At 32.2% G+C, this 20,622-nt stretch overlaps 1 protein-coding gene across 18 annotated transcripts in view; it reads right to left on the bottom strand.

The window, feature by feature from the left end:
* The window catches only part of PTPRD (protein tyrosine phosphatase receptor type D), a 2,844,105-nt gene that overhangs the window by 181,940 nt on the left and 2,641,543 nt on the right, over positions 1 to 20,622 (bottom strand). For 17 of the 18 annotated variants that reach the window (XM_051987402.1, XM_051987374.1, XM_051987381.1 and 14 more), the window contains 4 exons: positions 20,375 to 20,622; positions 18,570 to 19,151; positions 10,514 to 10,647; positions 7,146 to 7,290 (listed from right to left, as the gene is read on the bottom strand). The exon at positions 20,375 to 20,622 is cut by the window's right edge and continues 22 nt beyond it. In XM_051987402.1, coding sequence (XP_051843362.1) covers positions 7,146 to 7,290; positions 10,514 to 10,647; positions 18,570 to 19,151; positions 20,375 to 20,622 — 1,109 coding nt within the window. Of the gene's footprint in view, positions 1 to 1,026; positions 1,054 to 2,873; positions 3,068 to 3,987; positions 4,294 to 7,145; positions 7,291 to 10,513; positions 10,648 to 18,569; positions 19,152 to 20,374 lie in introns of all 18 variants that reach the window. The other variant, XM_051987498.1, reaches the window with a different exon arrangement.

Raw genomic sequence — 20,622 nt, 5'->3', positions numbered from 1 at the left:
TCATTGGTTATATCCCACTGGACATATTAACATTTTTTACTCTGAAAAACAAGGTATACCACAATACTGTTGCCAGACCCATTTATCAACTTCCTAGTATGGAAGTTGGGTCAAGCTGATATATCCACTATGTCCCTGACCTTGCTTTGCATACTTCCTACTGCCTGACTTTTCTCATATTCACTTCATCTACTTTTCTTTCTCATCTTACATATTATAAGCCTTCTATGAAGTTTTACTCTACCATAAAGTCTTCCCATAATACCTGAGACCATTTTCTTTAAACTCATACTACCAATTATTTATTAAGCAAACATGAGCTATCATATAATAGCTCTTTATGCTGGTATCTTGTATAATTATTAAGTTCTATTTTAACTTTGCATGTGTTCATGTATTTTACTCTCAACTAGAACTCTTAAGACACTAATAGGCTTAGGCTTTCTGGATTTTTTTTATGCTATATAGATACTAGCACATAGTCTTGCTCATGATAAATCAAACATTTTATTGATTGGTTTTAAAAAATAGCTTTGTTCAATCAATGACCAAGAATTTGATTCATTCAGCTACAATCTGTGTTGGCAACATAAAGAATTGACAATATAGATAATAGTGAATTTGTGCTTTTCTTAAACAAGTCCATAGAGTATTATGCTATGAACTGAACACAATGGATCACAAAGAGGCAATTTTAAACAGTGATTTTCCCCACTTTTCAATGCCTCCATTAAAAGCACAACTTCTCTAATTAGATTGCAAGGCAAAGTTAGTAGCAGCCATCAAAACAAATGCCTATAGGAATCCATAACATTACTTTTGCGATTCTCAGCACCATGCCAGATTCACATAGTAAAAGCCAAATTTTTAAAAAGTGCCACAAAGTGAGGACAACTTCAATAATCTGTTAGTACATGCATCTGTGCAAACGATAAAAATATTTTATAAAGAAATGATAGGGAGGCTATAAAAATCCACACAAACATATACAGTCTGTTTTCATCAAGCCAGTTGACAGTTACTCACATGTTCAGTAGTATCATCAAATTCCCACTGATTGAGAGTAAAGAAGATTGGAAAAACAAAACAAAAACAAAATGAAGAGAAAATTGCAGCCTCAATGAGGCAATTTTGCCTTGTATATACATATATATATGATATGTACATTTATATATAGTTTATATATATATATTACATAGATGCATAGTTTAATATCTAAGAAGTATGTTCAAATACATTTTTATTTTCAAACGTGGAGCAAAAAATAACTTTTTCTCCCTCATTTGAAGATGACAGGTGGCTTACAATACATTTATTACTGAAAGTAGGTAATATTTTCTCATATATACTGCATTGTAATAAACTGATGTGGCATAATGAAAAGCTAATTTGTCTATCAATGTATTATGATGTGATACTCAGTTTGTGTTTAGTTATAGTCTATACAACTTACTTCACATCATTTATTTAAATAAATGTTTCATTAAATCTAACAATGCCCAAAAATCTTTAGGATAATTAATGAAGTTTTAACATAATTACTCTTTGATAATCATGTTTCACCTTAAAAAAATAAATGATGATCTTGTTTTATTTATTATTTATTAAAGAGGTCAGCAAACTCTGGCCCTTGAGATAAATTCAGCCTACCACTTATATAGTTTGTATCATTCTTAGTTCATGAGGGACATAGTCCTGGATCATATTGTGAGGATATTCTGTTTTCCCAAAAGCATCCATTAAATGTTTATATATAACAAATAAAATGGACCTTTCAAAGAATGAGTAGGAAATCATGTATTATGTTGATAAAAACTAAATGCATAACAATCAACTTTATATTGGGATATTATATTCATATTTGTATTTTAAAGCAAATAAGTAAGATACTGAAGTAACTTCTAATAGTCTTCTTACTCAATAGGAGTAAATTGTTCACATTGGGGAGGCATTTAGTATATTAAAACCTCAGTGTGTATTCACTTTTAGAGACCACAGGAGTATTTATTGCAATGCTATTTTTACTTACGAGATGGTACTCTATTGACCTCCAAGGATTAATAAAGCTTTCCAAATAGCCCAATGACTCACAAAGAGTCTATTTCTCAATGGGAAAATCTGGCTTGACTCACAGGAAACTCTTCATCTCTTCAAAGAAAATCCAATGACTTGCTTTTATGTTTCTCACTATCATGAATTCAGTCCTGAATCTATTCATTATACTAGTCAGTAAAGAAAAATGACTTGTACTTCAATGGAAGAAGCAATAGTTTTGCAAGTCAAGTCACCTCAGATACATTTAGATTTATGCAGAACATCTTCATAAATCCTTCATGTAATGTACACTACATCTTGAAAGCCTCTACTTTCCCCTCAAATTTGATTAATTTTGTAACTCACTCATATTTTTTTAAACAATTAAAACTAGAAACCAAAATAAGTCTATAAAAAATTTGAAGTAATGGCTCATGCAATTAGATTGAGGGCTAGAAGGTATGTTTAAAGCCATATAATCCAATCTCCTCAGTTTACATTTGAGGAAACTCTGGTCCAGAGAGGTGAAAGGGATTTGCCCAATGTCTCATTATATTTGACAGAGCTCAAATTCAAATTCAGATCTTTTAGTATTTCTTAAGAAAATAGCAATAAATATTTTACCAGAAATAAGCACCATAGCGTAAAAACCTAAGCCTAATTTCTGTTGATTTAAATGATTAATTTTTAGTGGTGTAAGTGGTTAGAAAAATATATGAAATTATAATGAAGATAATATTTAGAAGATGTCTATTTTAGTTTCTGGGCTGAGATGGTCAAATTACTGATTGCATCTACAAACTTATGCGGAAAAAATATTTTTAATATTAGAGGATTACCTGTGCATCAGCCAGCATGACATCCTTCAGCATGGGCTGACCCTTGGGCTCACCATTTTCCATCCTCACATAGTGCACTTGGTATCCTCTTATCTGGCCATGCTGTTTATTGGGCACAGGTGAGCGCCATGACACTTTAACAGATGTTGAGTTGACAGCCTCTACCTCGACTTTGCGAGGAGGACCACTAGGAACTGGAACAACATCATCGGATAAAAGAAAATTATAGGCACTTGTCCCACCCAGTCAGAGCTCTTTCTTTACTTAGGAAAAAAAAAATGGGCAGACCCACTAAGTTTTCTTTGAGGAATACAAATGGCTTCAAACAATGAAAATGCTCAACCAATCTGCTCTACCTTTCAGAGAAAAGATCAAAAAACATGACTGATGCAAAAAAATGGAAGAAAAAAGAGTATCAGAGAAATAGAAAAACATGTAAAAATGTACAAAAGCCAAGGAGGATGCTTTGAAATTCAAAGCATTAAAGTACAAAGAGATATTATATTGAAATAATAATAAAAACTGGTTGTTTGTTGTTGTGGGATATTTCTAAAGGTTTCTGTTTCACAGTAGAACAAAAAAGATGCTTGCTTATATGGCCCATCTTCTTTTATTTTTTTCTCATACTGAAGGCATTCCATATAGCACATACCAAAAAAAAAAATGTAGAGCATCAGTGTCTCTAAAAGATGCAAGCCAAAATAAATATTTATTTTTATATATGAACACACATATATATATGACATCCAGCAACAAGAAGATAAAAAGATATATTTGAAAAGTTAAAGTCAAGAGAGAAGTGATTTCAGAAAAATAAAAAAGTCAAGAAAATTGCAGAAGATTTGTAAAAGAAAAGACAAAGAAAGAGGCTATATTGCAAGAAGTAGTAGCAAATTGTTCTCTTTGGGAGAAGCAAAATTACTTGGTATTTTGAAATAAAAGATGACCGAGCTGTTGGAAAAGACGTGTCTTGGGCAAAAACACTGAAGTAATAGCGATGTTGTTAAAAAAAGATGAGCAGGATAAAAAAGGGGTATATATTGTTAGCCTATACAAAGACAGCAGACTGAGTGCATGTCAGGAAAGTGCAACTGATGTAGCGAAGGCAACATACCATCTTCATCGGTCCGAATCAATACAGATAAGCTCTCAGGGCCAGGTCCAACATCAGTATGGGCTGTCACAGAGATCCGGTATTCAGTCCACTTTTCCAACTGTTCCAAAAGGTACTGGATAGTGTCTGAAGGTATTCCCACAATTTCATGAGGTTTGTCATCTTCCCCGTCCATTGCTGTATACTTGATGGAGTATTCAGTGATAATGCCATTCTGTTTTTCCACTGGTGGAGGTTGCCAACTTACCAAAATGCTAGTGGAGCTGGGGCTCGTGCAACTAATGTCTTGAGGAGGAGCTGATGGCTCTTATTTTTGGTAGTGGATTAAAAGGAGCGTTTGAGTGAAAGGATAGGAGTGGTTGAGGGAAGAGGGAGTTAAAATAATAAACAAAAGAAAAAAATAAAACAAAAATAAATAGCTAAAACACAAGGGCAAATAAATGAAAATAAAGTTCACAAACTTAAAAAAAAGAAAAGTTTAGACAAAATATGGGCACCTTGGCTTATTAACATGAACAAACTGAAAATGAATAAATCAACTGAAATACATTTTAAATGGATGAGGGGGAAATATATGGAAATGGAACCTCACAATCATAAAGCCTAAAACAGAATTACCTACCTGTGATTGAAATTCTTCTTCTAAAAATATCCTCAACTTTCCCCCTTCCCAACTTCAAGTTGACTATCTTTCCTTAAAATGGCTGCAATTAGTGCAAGTTAAATTGTTTTGAAACCTGATTATTCTTTGGACCTTTTAGTCCAAATTGATGCTTTATACTTATATAATTTAAGGAGAATGTTTTCCTTTGCTCTCTTTTTCTATTTTTTTTTTTGTAATTTACTGAAGAAACTTGCAATAACTGCTTAATAACCCCTTCCTGTCAATCCACTTTAGAAATGAAAAAGAAAACAAAAAAGCCTGAACAAACATAAAAAGGGCCACTTCAGAGCTCTCTGAACAACTGAATCTGCCTGAATTGAATCAACTACAAATAATGTTTAAATGAAAATTTTTATTCAAACATTGATTGTAGCCAGTGTACAATAAGCATGCAGAATCAATAGAAGATGAAAAGGCTTAGTCAAAGATTTACCTACCCTGGAAAATGACAGGCTTCATGATTCTGACTGTTACTTGTACTTACCCCTATGTCAGCTTTCAGTTTTATATATATGTATATTTATTTTTTTTTAACTCCTCTTGAGACACCTTTGCTAGTGAAGAAGATCCCACCAGCAAATTTTGGTAAAAATCATTTATAATCAACCTAGTGTGTCTTACAACATTTCAATAAAACAATGATTAAAAAATTTTTTTTAATTAAACCACCTGATAACCATGGCTCATCTATAAAATTTGTTGCACTTAGCAAACCATTCCTCAAAATATGCCATCCCTCAAAATATGGGAGGAGTAGAAAACCAAATTATATATCTGCTCATCGCCCAATGAGAAACAAAATTATTAGCATATACTTAAATATACTTCATCAAATAAGCTCAAAAAGAACATCTCTACTTTTTAAAAAAGGGAGTTCAAATCATAACAGCACTTAAGAAGGCAGGTACTTTTTATTCTTAAGGATGAGGTTGTTAGAAGTGATATTCCTGCCTTAAGGGCAAAGAATAAGTAAACTCCAGCAGTTATAAAGGAAGTAAGTAGGAAATTAAGGATGTTGTCATTTGATTTTCCTGTTTTGACCATGATATTGTGTAAGCCTCTAATTTCCCCTATATTGACTCTTTGGATCTTTGCTTTTTTTATGAAGAAATTTTTCAGTAGCATTTCAAACATAAAAAAGATGGGCAACACCTTTGATGTTTCTTTAAAACAATTCTTCAGTCCTCGATGTGTAATGTAAGAGATTTCCAATTATGAAAAACTGTCATATTGGAGCATGTAGCACTTACTCTTATTAAATATATGACAAAAAATCCCTATCTTCCTACTGTAATTATCTTTTAGCATGACTGAAATTTAAGGGATAGACCCCGCAGGAGATTTTATTTTTACTTTTTGTTTTAAAGAAGAGCAAATAGTTTTAACATAATAATATTCAATGGATTAAACTACATTATTACCAGACTATTCATATGATTATGTTTTGAGTGGAAAAAACCAAGTGATTCCACTGAGAAGGCCTGAAATATTTCTGGTAAACATGGAAAATGGTGGAAGCCTTATTCAGGCAGGAGCCCACATTTTATAATGATATTAAGTCCTATTTTTACTGAGACTCCTTGAATTGGATCAGTATTATTCACTTTACAAAATTAAAGAAAAGCCCATTTGTAATACATATATTCTGCTTAGGTAATAATGTATAAAATGGCTATACAAGAACACCAATTCATTTCAGATAGGTCAACTTGCCCATAAACTTCTTGAAATTAAAAGGAAAGAAATTTTAAATTTAATTATTTCATTGTTGAGAAAATCTTATTTTCATTGATTACATTGAACCAACTGTAAACTAGATAGATGGACTGATTGATTTTGGAATAACGATTCTAAATGTGACACTATCTTGAAAACAACTATGAAAGTAAATTCCACCTGAGGAAAAAGAAATTAGGAATTATGGATCTAGAATAAATACTGATTATATTATATAGTTCAATTACAGATTTTATGATAATGTTTCAAATCCAATACATGTGTCATAGGCATAATTAATCCCAAAGTGGAATAGAATTTCTTCACATATGTGGGAAATATGTATTTTTTAAGTTAAAACTTCATCTTTGAGTGAAAACTATAAAAATGCTCTCAGTTGCTAGTCTTAGCTCATTATACCCAAAAGTTTGCTCTGTGTCAATCTTTTTAAATGTTACTATTTTACTAAGTTAAAATTTGACAAATTAAAAGACCTCTTGACCTTTTCCAACATATTCCCCCAAATGTGGGGCTTTTGTACTGATTTTCTTGAAAGGCTTTTCCTTTAGCAAACACAGGAAATAGAGAAATGTGGTCCATTATCACAGAGAAAGGCTCAGAATACCACAGAGATAGTTTAATTTAATTTTGTTAGTTCCTTCCTAACCCACAATCAGTAGCCATGTTGTTTTCCTTTTTTTTTTTTTTTTTTCCTTTTTTTTCTCTCTAAGGACCATCACTTTGGCAAAGACAAAAAGAAGCAAAGAGAGACACCTACTTGACTGCATGGTTCTGGCTGAGATTTCAGTTGTAGAGGCACCCAGGCCTTGAGGAGAGCGGGCAGCAAGACGGAAATAGTATAAACTGTTGGGTTTTAGCCCTTGAAGACGGTAGGATGTTGAAGGCTCAATGGTAATCCGTTGCTGCAGAAAAGCAATAACAGAACTTGTATGCCTTCATTAAGATTCAAATAAGTGTATTTCAGCACATTTCTTGGGGCAGAGGCTTACTTGAGAGCAAGGCTGATAATCTCATCAAAAATCCCAAAGTATATGACAAAGCATATGGTACTGGAAATATAACACAGAAGCTTTGAAAGGCAAGGACTAACATAACCAAGACAGATAGGAAAAGACAGCAACAGTGTCTGTTCAAATGAACCAATAGAAGGCAACAATGTTTCTTCTCCTAAGAAGCAAGGCATAGGATTCTGTTCTGTCTTCAGATGTCCATATAATGACTCTGAATGACCATTGCAGGAGTTAAGACATGTTAATGAAAATGTAAAGGCTTCAAAACTGCCTTAGATATTTTTCATATTGGGAAACTGAGTTTAATTGCTAGGATGGTATACAAATTACAACTCAAACTTTAGAGTTAAGTAAGTCACTAAAATTATATATATATACATATAGAGAGAGAGAGAGAAAGAGAGAGAGAGAGAGACTGTTAGAGACAGAGAAATATGTAGGTATTTTATGTTGTCAATTTTTTTTTGATTATTTCCTTTAAAATGAATATATTCTCAATAATGAAAAGCAAACTCCAGATGACAAAGATATTTGTCTTCAATCACAGAATTATAGTCAGATATGGGTCAGATAAAATTTAGGAAGGACATTGACCAAAAAAAAAAAAAAGAAAAAAAGTGAAGATGATGATTGGCCTATAGGTCATACCACATTAGGGGAAACTGACTGCTATCTGGAGATGTTGAGCTTGTAGAGGAAAAGATACAGGAGAAAAAAGATAGTATTTTCTAATATTTGGAGAATTTTCACATGGACAAGGGACTCAACATTTTCTTATTCACCCCATATGGTAGAACTAGAAACATTTTTGTATGAGGTATGTATGGAGGATGGAAAGTTGGGAAGGAATTTACATGGGAAATTGCAGAAAGATATTTTGGTCCAACTTCCTGACAATTAACATTTTCCAAAAATGCTTTGATCTGCATCAAGAAATAATGTATTTCTCATCACTAGATATTTCCAAAAACTGCATGAACATTTATCAGGAAATGTTATATAGAGTTTTCCTGTTCAGGTCTAGCATAAACCATAAGACTTTTGAATTCCCTTCTAAATCTAAGATTCTACAATTCTGTGAGCTAAGCAACAGATTAACCAGCAGCATTCCTTATCTGAGATATGAAAGTTCAAATAAGTTTCCAAAGTTGTTTGGGGCAAGGCATAGGAAGAAGATTTGAGTTGAATAATAAAAATCAAAGAACAAAAAATCAAAGAACAAAGAATTATGAAATAAATTTATAGGGTTTTGTAATTATGAACAAAACTAGCAAGTGAATTTACCAAGGGGAAAATTGAGAGAACTTCAGAATAAATGGAAGATTTGTGCTGAAGAAAGAGAAGCTGAAGGAGAGGGAGAAACAGGAATTTGAGAAGAACAAGTTGATGAAACAAGTTAAGAGAAGGTTAGATAAGATGATAAAAGATAAGAGGTTAATAAAACCAGGTGACACTTGCTAATAAGTTGAAAAGTTTTAGATATTAGAAGAGTGATTGAAGACCCTCAAAAGCAGTTTATCATAGATTTCTAGGAAGGCTATAGACAAAAAATTACAAAGGACTAAGTATCTTATTTCCAGGAAGTATGGAGAAATCAAGAATTTGGTGGTGACTTGAACAAAGTGTACACTGATTGCATTTTTGCTATAGCTAAATGACTCTTATTGGAACTCAAAATGAGGGTTTTCCTTCCTGAAAAAGAAGACTAAGGGAGGGACTCTAAGAACTATCTTTACTTTCCAAGTTATGAAGAATAACGGAATATTCCTTCAAAAAAATAAAATAAAAGACCTTCACTGTGAACAAAGAGGAAAGAGCATCTGAAAGTCCCAGGATAATCCTGATCTGTGCCAGGAAATTGGAGTTTAGAAGAACCTGAGATAAGGAAGAAAGGGAAGTGGACAGAAATCTGTTTAAAAGGAGTGCCATGATTACAAAATTATGAAAGTCAGCAATAACTCAATTTGAAAAGAATGAAAAGGAATAAAAAAAAAAACTGATTCAACTCAACAATATTGGGAACATTTTATTTAAAAAAATAATCAAAATTTCTTGATAACATAAAATATCTACATGTCTATATAAAGAAATTCTCAAAGTGACTTACTTAACTCTAGAGTTATGATTTGTATATCTTTTTAGCAATCAAACAGGAGTTTTGTTAATTTCCAGGAGTTAAGTTACTTCAGACTTTGAAGTATCTCCTTTTGCAGATAGAGATGAAAGTTCATTCAAGGCACCTCAGGAAATACTTATTAACTACTCACTATATGTGTAATTCCAGATCATTTTAGAATAATGAGATAAGTGAATACAAATATCAAAGGGTTTAGAGCAAGAGTTCACAACCAATTTTTTGTGTGTGTCCCAGACCCCTTTAAGCCTCTGGTGAAGTCTATAGATCCCCTCTCAGAATAATGTTTTCCAATGAAATACAGTGTTACCAAAGAAAATAATTGTACTGAAATATAGTTCTTCAAATATTTTTTAAAGTAAATTTTATTTTAGGCAAATATCAAGGATGGGAATTCTAGTCCAAAATTCATAAAGAAACTAGAGATATTCAACATTTTTATTTTACAGGTAAGGAAACTGATGTCCCCAAAGAGAAATGATTTGACAGAAATCACAAGTTAATATGTGCCATTACTGGGACTCAAATAAGGTCTTTAAATTCCATATCCAGTTCTCTTTCTCCTAAATCACAATACAAATAACCTCCACAGATATAATAAGTAGATTTTACAAAGGAGCTTGAAAGATTCATTATGCTTACCAAGGATTCTCTGAAGTAGAAGTTCTTAGCTGAGATCTGTGAACTATTTTCCTTAATATTATGATGACTGCATTTCAACATAATTGATTTCCTTTTTAATATTATGTTTTATTTTGGACATTTAAAAATATTATGCTAAGAAAGGATCCATGCACTTCATCAGACTTCCAAAGGAATCTATGACATAATTAAGGTTAAGAACTCTTGCACCATAGTTTCCATGATGGACAGGCATTTTTATCCTATCGTTCTCTGACACAATAGGTCATTGTAATAAATATCAAATACCAAAGTGTTTATCTATGGACATACTCATGAAAAAAGTCCTCAATTACTTACCTCTTCACCATGGTCCCCATCATTGTAAACTAGCTCATAACTAGCAATGGTGTCAGAACGTGGAGGTGTCCAAGAAAGCAAAATGCTGGTTTCAGATTCAGGTTCTGCTTTGAAGTTTAGTGGCTGGCCTGGCACTAAACAGAGGAAAACAGAAGAATGGAAGAAGTAATTCATTATTACCCTTACTGAATCACACAAGCTCAGAAGTAAAAGAGAACTAAGAATTCATCTGGTTTAAATAAGGCCCATTGATGGAGCTGGGTTGAAGTAGATATGGACCTAGAATCTATTATCACTCACCAATGTATATTAGTGACAATACCTTCTACTTCTTTACAGCTTTTAGCTTTTCAAGTACTTGTAAATTTATTGTCAAAATTGAATTCAAGACCCATTCTAGGGCATAAATTAATCAGTCACTTGATGCAAAATTACTGTTCCAGTTATGGTGAAAGTAAATATAATACTACAAATAGGTCTTACTGTGGTATAGGCAATGACACTAAGGAATATAGTCAATCAGTTAACATTTATTAAGAGCCTACTAAGTGCCAGGATCTAGGGTAAGCTCTAGGGATAAAAAAAAAAAAAAAAAAAAAAGGAAAAGACACTCCCTGCCTTCCAGGAATTTATAATCTAATGGGGATATCAGAATATAAGAGGAGTATAAGACAGCTATCACCTTTAATCACAATTAGAAGCATCTGTTTTTACATCTTAATATTAAAGACATTTCTTCTGTATCTATTACCTGCAAATATGGAAATATTTCCAAATACTGTTGTAAGCTTTGTACACTATTTCAATAATCAAAATAATATCTATTAAATCACCTAAGATAACTACATTGACCTTTTAATAAATTATAGTTTTGGGTGAACAGGATAATTCAGTCTAAAATAAGCTGATCTTAGTAATATATTTTCTTTTTTCATTCCCTAAGCAATTTTAAAATACTTAAAATATAAACATAATAGAATTATTTTAAATGCCATTGTCTATTTAATTATGCAAGAGAGGAGTAGAATTAGATTACTTCCCAGATTATGGACCTTCACTTGAACACAATTAATAATTTCATTTATATTTAATTAAGTAGATCAAAGGAATGCTAGAGACAGCTCCTCTGGATTCAAATATCCATGCAGATGACATTAGCCCTTCTTTTCTGAGCTCAATCATATGAAAATCAAATGTCTAGTGGACATCAGCACCCTCATGTCCCTATGGGCCTCTCATACTTAAGAGGTACAAAGCAGAATGTGTTATCATTTCCCTAAATCTTCCCTTATTCTTAATTTCCCTAGATTTATTGGGAAAATCATCATGTTTCCTATTACTTAGATTCATACGAGGACTTGGTTTATTCCAAGCAATGCAAGATCATCCTCAGATGCTTGTTCTTTCTCCTATCCATATCGAATTACTTGCCAAGGCTTTTCAGTTCTACACCCTTAATATCTCTCATATCCATTCATATATAGATACATGATCACAACTCTAGCTCCAACTTATTAACCTCTTGCCTGGACAACTGTAATAAATTCCTAGTTGGTTTCTCTAGACCAAGATTCTTATTTCTTATGTCCTCTACACAGTTTCACAATTAATATTTCTGAAGCACAAATTTGATCTTGTAATTCCTCTGCTCAAAAGCTCCAATGGCTTCCTATTGCCACTAGGATAAAAATACAAACTTCTTTGCTTAGTATTTAAAGTTTTTCCCAATCTGACCCCAATCTTTTTGTATGATAGGACTTTCCTTATTGCACTCATGTTCTAGACAAAATGACTTACTTTGCCAACATTCCATCTTCGATTTCTGGGTCTTTGCATAAGTTGTCCTCCATGATGAGAATATTCTCTCTCCCTCACTTCTATAAAGTGGAAGCCGAAGCTTCCTTTCAGAATTAAATCTAGAAGTTTTAAGTCAAGTTTTACTTTTTATAAGACTTTTGCTGTACCTTTCCCCACCATCATTCATCCCACCATTTGATAGCATTGGTCCTCAACTCTGCAGGACTTACATTGTTCAGCCTATATTTTCTGTTTACTCTGTACATATCCTCTCTAGCATTCCCATTACCACTTCTATCACTAGTCATACAGAAACTCTTTGAAAGTAAGGGCTATTTTTATTCCTATTTTTCTAAGTACTAAAGATTTTTAAAATTAAATTGAATATAACAGTTTTTAAGGTTTGCAAAGGCCTTTTTTTTTTTTTTGGCAAAATGTTGCAAAGCTGGTAGGTACTACAAATATTATTCCTTATTTGCAAATAATAAAACTGATAGATCAAGGGTTTTAACATGAATTCAAAAGCTGGGGAAAAAAAAAAAAAACAGAGGCAGGATTCAAGGCCCCTTAGTCTGAATTTAACTCCAACATACTTACTGATGTATTGTGGTGTCTTCAGTCTTTAATAGGACTCCTGTACAATATTATTCTCATTTAGCGCTTTTCATTTATTCCTACATCAGTCTTAAAATAATATTCATTTGAAAAAAGCAAATCTTAAACTCTTCAAAGACTTTGTTTGAACTGTGTGTGGGAATAAGCAATTCTAACCATTAAGTCAGTTTCTGATTCAAATAATTATGTGTTTTTTCCCCACTATATGAATATTAAAATATGTTTTTAATTGATTTGGACAGGCTTCCTAGTGCCCTCAAGCCCAATTGAATAATTTGTGAAATTGCTAAGTTTTTCAATTTAAAAAAATCACCCTATCATTAAGCAACAAATGCCATTTTAGTTTTTGGTAAAAATATAAAATTATGAAAGACACAGTTTAGTGTTTGAATCTCAAGAATGAAATAATTTTTATGTAGTTGATAATTTTTTTTTTGAGTAAGATTCATAATGATCAATGTTCATGAATTACAAGCTGAGTGGTGCCTTAGAATTTGTCCAGTCACCTCCATTTTACAGGCAAGGAAAATGAGGAAGATCAGAATCCCCTACATTATTATTCAGATGCTTTTCATTAGCAACATATTAGAAACAGATCAAATGGTAAAGGCAACTTCCAATTTAATCTTGATCATTTAAATTATTTTTCTATGAATACATATACACACATACATACTAAAATGTTTCTTCTCTAAAAAAAAAAAAGACTGTGACTGAAAAGGCATGTAATAATGATTTCTAGGAATCCTTCTGTTGTGCCTTCACTTTAGATTAATTCATTTCAAAGATATATACCATGTACATACATACATACATATATATAGTTTAAATATTTAAGCTTAAGGCCAACAAGAATGCCTAATTCATATTTCCAATTTCCTACATTATCTTTTTCTTCTTTTTTTTTTTTTGAATTATAGACTTTAAAATTCTCATTAATTTGATGCCTGAGGAAAGTATTTTTTGAATAGGTTATCTATATTTTTGGAAAAGAATCTGCCCAGTGGGCGACCTAACTTAATCATTCAGCCAGACAGAAGGAGATAAAAGGATATAAAACATCAAGGAAGGAGAATGTGGGGAAAAACATAAACAAGCTAGAAAGTAGAAAAGCAAAAGGGAATATAATTTGTTCCAGAAAGAAAAGTGCATAGGAGCAAACAGAAAGGTATTGCTAAAAGTCTAATATTTGGAGAGCCATAAAATTGTGACAAAGAGTCACACATTCTGTGCATAAACCCTCCAGGAGACTCACCTATATACCTATAAACATAATTTTGGAACACAGTTTTGCAAGGGTGAATGTTGAAAACTATCTTTGCATGAATTTTTAAAATAGAAAAGCTAGTATTTAAAAAAAATGTTTCTCTGGTATAATTTTACCTTCCATTTTATAAGGAAGAAAATAAAATCTCTTTTCTCAAATTTTAAAAATTATTTTGCCTTGTTCTTTTAATTTTGCTCAAATGGCACTTTGTGTTACATTTTAATTGTATCTCTCTCAATTCTGGGAAAGCACCCCAGACTCTGCTTAGTGCCTGCCCCTCCTCCAGCCTCACCCCTACTCTGTGTATCAGACTGTAGGATTCTTAAGGGGAGAGATCCCATAATTTTTCATCTCAGCCAAAAAAAAAAAATGCCTTGTGTTTAAGAAATTTTTGTTGAATTGAATGGATGACATGTAATAAAAACTGTAACACACTAAATCTAAATATAATATAGCAGTCAATGTGTCATAGGCATCTTACTAAAAAGTTTTCAAGATAATCCTTGTGGGGTAAATATTCACCTTCTCATGTTAATAGAAAATTAAATAGCTGTGTGAAAATAACTAGGAAATCTAATTACTTTTAAATTATTTGTATTGTTTCTGTTTCACTTTTAATCTATCTTGGAAATAAAATAACAGAACAGTATCAATTTCTTATCCTGAAGCCATGACAAAATTGTTCCTCTGCTTTCTCCCCACCCTACACCCTCCATTCCCCAATGTATTGCTAGAGTTTAGTACAGTGATTTGAACACATTAAGCTATTGAAAAATTCTTACTGAAGCAACCTGAATGTTTTCCCTCATTGAGGGTAATTCCTAAGGTCCTCAATTTTCCACCATCTCTCACTTTTATAATAATTAAACAGTACATTAGATATAAAGTATGTAAAGTTAGGTTACTTTCCTTGTAAAGAGTAAATTAAAATATTGATGGCTAGATTAGTTTGATAGTAGCTTTAACTGAAGTTTTCATATGCAGGTGGATTCCCCCTAAAGTCATCTATTTGCTTTTAAAGCATTTTACTAAACCATTTAGTTTAATGATACTTTAAACCAGATCTTCCTTATTATTTGTGCCTTTGCACTCTATGATCATTGTGTACCAGACTAATATTTTTTCTTTTTGAATTCAGTATTTAGTTTTTTATTACAAAGATTAATCCTTTCCTAATATTCATCCAGAGGGTAAAAGTACTCAGGCTTCCTGGAAAGGGAGATTTCAATTAAAGATGGCTTATCCCAAGGAGTCATTTTGCCACATTCAAATCAAATGAATGCATAACTGATATTTAAAAAGAAAAAAAGACAAAAAAGACAAAGAAAATCCCAGAAACAGCTGTGAAATGAATGAGATTTATTTTTAAATTCTCAAACATTTTTCTTCCCAATGATCATAACATTTTTACAAAAGCAAAGGCTTCTGAGGACACAGACTTTCCAGGTTTATACCATCATGGTACAAAGTAGTATTCATCATAGTTCAAATGAACTCTGCCAAATATTGTGGCTACAGAAATAATTATATTATGTGTATATTTTAATGCCCCATAAGGGAATATTTACTTCTACCCTAGCCTTACAAATTGCCTATTATTTATTTTCATTTTATTTTACCCTGGAGTCTTTCAACCTCATCTATGCCTTTTTGTGTGTGTATATATAATTTATGTCCAGCTGAGAAGTCATTTTTTTTCTCAAACAACATATCTAATCTCACATGCAGAATCTTCCCCATGCTGAACATCTAAACTGGCTTTCTAGCACTGAGACGACATCAGAAAAATATTAAATATGGACAAAGCAAAACTTTGGGATAAGTGAGGAGAAATCCACATTCTACTAATTGAGGGTCAAACCTCCTTCATCTGTAAGCTATATGAAGCCAATGTAAGAAGCAAATATAATTTTTATAAAATGAAGCTGAAGCTGAAAATCTAAATGCCGTTTGCAAAATTCTCTTTTTATGATGATCATAAAAATACTATACACTTCTACCCCAAATCTGACGAACATTTATTGCCTACTACATGCCAGGCATTGTGTTAACCCTTGAAGACACAATTTATCAAGAGTTTCTGCCCATATCTAATGTAGGAGATAAGACAATGCACAAAAGGGAATTAGGGAACAGGATATCAAGGAGACCAGAGGGGCATGTCATTTTTTAGAGCTGAAACCAAGCAGAGCAGTAGATATAGAGTCCAGTTTCTGACCTCTAGAAAGAAAAATATTGTAAGGAGTATAGTACTCCACTGTCCAGCCCTCTAATTAGAGGAAAAAGGAGGCTGAGGAAGGTAGTATTAGTCAAAGTTTGAGTTAACAGCATGGCGATATGATTAAAAGTGACAAGCTTAACCTGGGAAAAGTATCTTGTTTTCTTTATAAGGGTAGGGCTTCATATGTCTCCTCTCTAATTGCTACAACTTTATTGGCCAAAAAACCTCATAAATGATACTTTTATATTTATCTCCAAAGGGGGGGAGAGGGTTTAAGGTTAAAAAAAAATCACCCACAAGAAAAATTCCATTATCTTCATGTCATTTTCCCCACTGATATAAGTAAAAAAGTTATCATATAGAAGATATTTTATTTCTTTATTAGCTGCATAAGAAGACTATTGAAGCAGAAGGAAATTTAAGAAAAGCCTAGAAAGCCACTGAAATCTGGGAAGCATGAAAAGAGACTGATATTTGGATAAAATTTAGGAAATATACCTTCCCAAAGAAAGTACATAATGCAATATGCTGAATATTCTTTTTCTAGTTTCTAGTATCAGGCCATGCAGGCAAAACAAAACTGGTTCTACGGAAAGTATATAGTTAATACATGAAGAAGAAAAATATAAGGAATAAGTATCTACTTTAGTAATAAAATGATGACAATATTAATAAAAGCAAAAAGGCAGAATAATAGGTATTATAAATAAGGCTGCAAAAAACAAATTTCAACTCAAAAAATGCCAAGAACACTTCAAATTCAAAATAATTGAATAATCATGTATATGAATACTACATTCAACCATCATTAAAGAGCAATAGATAAAAGTTAAATTATATGTGTGGATATCACAATATTAGCAAGATTAGGCCCTTATCTTAAACTTCCATAAGGGAATTAAGCTCTGATTCTCTCTAACTTATGATATAAAAGAATAGCAATATGGTTTAGTGGAAAAACTGTTAACTCCAGGAGCATTGACTTCAAACCTTGCATCAAACACTGTGACTTTTGGTACTTTATTTAATCTCTTCAGTCTTAGTTTCCTTATATTTTGCAAAACTGGATTAATACTAACTAGTATGTTCTTTAGAGGATATCTTAGATTCAAGTGAGATAATGCATATAAAAGATTATAGAAATGTCTTAATTATTGAAAATCATAATTCTCATTTTAATTTTCATTGTAAGCCTTGTGAATTCCTGGCATTTTTTAAAAGAGATTCTAATAGTTGAATAAGTATTAATCCCTGTTTGAATATTCTATAAGAGACCTAATATTGAGAGAAAATCTAATGTACATGTTAATTATCTTATTTGAATTATCCAAATTTTGTCCTTGTATAATTACAAATTCCTTGAAATATTCCTTCATTTGCACATTCATTCTTTCATTCACTTATTTATTTATTAAATATAGAGCCAGATACTGTGGGAAATATATATATATTTAAAAAGACACAATCTTCACATGCAAGTTACTATATTCCATTATTTCCAGCCTTCAAATAAGAGTCATTATAATTTTTACATACTTATTACGTTATTATAATTTTTATATTATTGGGTATAATTTTAAGAATACATGCATTGCTTTCATAAAAAGGTAAATATAATATTCATTTGTTTGAACCATGATTCTATACATTCTCCAAGACTATGTGGTTGAAGATACTATTCATAAAACCAGTTAATGTCTTTTTGTAAAGATCTATAATATAAATCCTTTCTTCAATTTAGTTTCAGGAAAATAAATTTTCTAAAACCAAATCTATATGCTTCCTCTGGTCAAAAAGTGAAAGTTGTAACACCATAAATTTATCTTTTTGTCTTAAGTGCTAAGAAACGTAGGATTCGATGTGTTTTCCAAGTTTTAAAAATATCTAAATTACCTTGTCTCAAGTCTTGCCCCTTTTAGACAGATTAATATTTAAATGTCTTGATATAATGAAGGAAATCATTTGAAAATTCAAGGGAAATGCAAATAATGAAATGTGAGCGCAAACTATCATCCAAATGTAAAATATCTCCTAGAAAGTTATAAACAAATACAAAAAAATATATATCCTGTTCTTATGAATATCTGCCCCTAAGAAAATGAAAAGAAAGATGGAGAAAGAGAGAGAGCATTTCCTGTAGCACACTGTCGGCTTACCTCCTGTCTGAGTGATGACTTGAATGTCACTTGAAAGGGGACCATCTCCAATTGAGGTAAAAGCCAAGACCTTCACAGAGTATGTTTTCTGTGGTACTAAATTCCCAATGGTAGTTATCTGACTATCAGCAACATTGTGTTTCATCCAGTTGTTGACATGCTGAGAAGGGTCCATTGTATAATAAACTCTATACCCTTGGATCTGTCCATTGGGCTCCTCGGGTTCTTTCCATTGAACCAAAATGGTGGTTGAACTCAACATTCGAGCCTGTACATCCCGAGGGGCACTGGAAGGTGCTTGCTCTGAGGTCTGAGTTAAGACAGGCTCGCTGGGTGGACCTCGCCCAATGTTATTGACAGCTACCACCCGAAATTCATAATCAGAGTAGGGGCTTAGGCCAGCCACACTGTAACGAGTTGTTGCTACTCCATCAATTTCTTTATAAGCTTCCTCAGAATTTTTAGGTTTGTGCTGGATAATGTAATAAGAAACTGGTTCAGGATTCCCTGAGTCCCATGTCAAGGTAATGCTTGTTGCTGTGCTCTCTGTTACTACAGGAGTCCCAGGAGGCTTGGGCAAGGCTTTTAAAAAAAAATCAAAATAAGAAATGAAATTAATTGACAGAAAATTCTCATCATTGGCTTGATAGTAGAGTATTATTTGGAATTTATTTATTTTCATTGGAACAAAAAAGGCTTAAAGATGAAATGGAGAGATAGGAGGTGAACATGAACATAAAATATAACAGCTGTCAGGAATTATAGATATCAGATAATCTAAATTCATTCTACAGATGAAGAAACTAAAGTCCATATGGTTAAAGAGACTGAGGATTACATACTGGTAATAAATAATAGATCAATAACTCAAATCCATAGGTAATAATGATGCTCCTGATACTGACAGGTAGAATTACAAAAATGCTTCTAAATTCTAAAATTATAAGCAAATCACTATTAAACACTCAATATTGTTGCATCTAATATATTCATTTCTGCATAAAATGATCATACTATTTTTAATATTCTATAACTAAATTATTATAGAGGTTCCAAATATATCTTTGCTTTTATGAAATCGTTGACCATTATTATGATTTATTTGATGCTGAGACCTGGGTTGAGAATATAACACCCAATTTTATCTTTATCTTTATAGAAAAAATACTTTTAAATCACTTTATTACAGAAAAAAAATCATCAAGACATAGAAACTGCCTGCAATTAGTTTAACAGACACACATCAGGAAGACAGAAGCATCAGTTGCACTGAGAAGTACTTTTTAAAATCACCAAACTGAAGTATGTTCATGAATGATCATAGATAATGAATTAAAACAAATTATCCCTCCCTCAATAATAATATTTAATATTTAAGAAAATATTTAGTATTAATTGAAGATTATGCTCCATACTTGTCAATCTGATAACATCTCAAAGGAGAAATAATATGGAAAAATTGTTATTTAGAATTTTTATTTTAAATAACTTTAAATAATCTTATTCCATGTTGATTTAGTTCTTTTCCCTCTTTTTCTTTCCCTGAAGGACAGCTATAATATCAAACTACTGGCATATAAAAAGATTTTTTTTAATTATAGGGACCATTATTTGAGTTATAAATAAGTGACAAGGGCAATTATTTGGTGGGAAATACCACCAAAGAGATGCTTTGCACAACATCATTATAAGCCAAAGTACACAGAGGTAATATGTTTAGAAGTTAATTTTTTTTTAAGTGCCTTCATTGACTAATGAAACCTAGAATGCAAACACAAAGCACAAACATTTGACATTTAACATACCTTTGACTGTGATTTGTGCTATTGCTTCAATGACACCCAGGGTTGACATAGCGACACAGGTGTAATTTGCTGACTGCCTTACATCATTTAGTTCTAGGACATTTCGTCCTATTGGCATGTCATCTTCAGGTGTCAGATCTTCTGCCCCTAGCATCCATTTAACATATGGCATTGGTGACCCCACAGCAACACAGGTGATGTTAACGCTCCCGCCTGGCATGATTTCATGATTAGTGGGTGGGATAGAG

Source organism: Antechinus flavipes, chromosome 1 (assembly GCF_016432865.1).
Source record: "Antechinus flavipes isolate AdamAnt ecotype Samford, QLD, Australia chromosome 1, AdamAnt_v2, whole genome shotgun sequence".
Lineage (NCBI taxonomy): Eukaryota > Metazoa > Chordata > Mammalia > Dasyuromorphia > Dasyuridae > Antechinus > Antechinus flavipes.
Note: the sequence above shows the minus strand (reverse complement) of the source record. Positions and strands in the feature narration are given on the sequence as shown.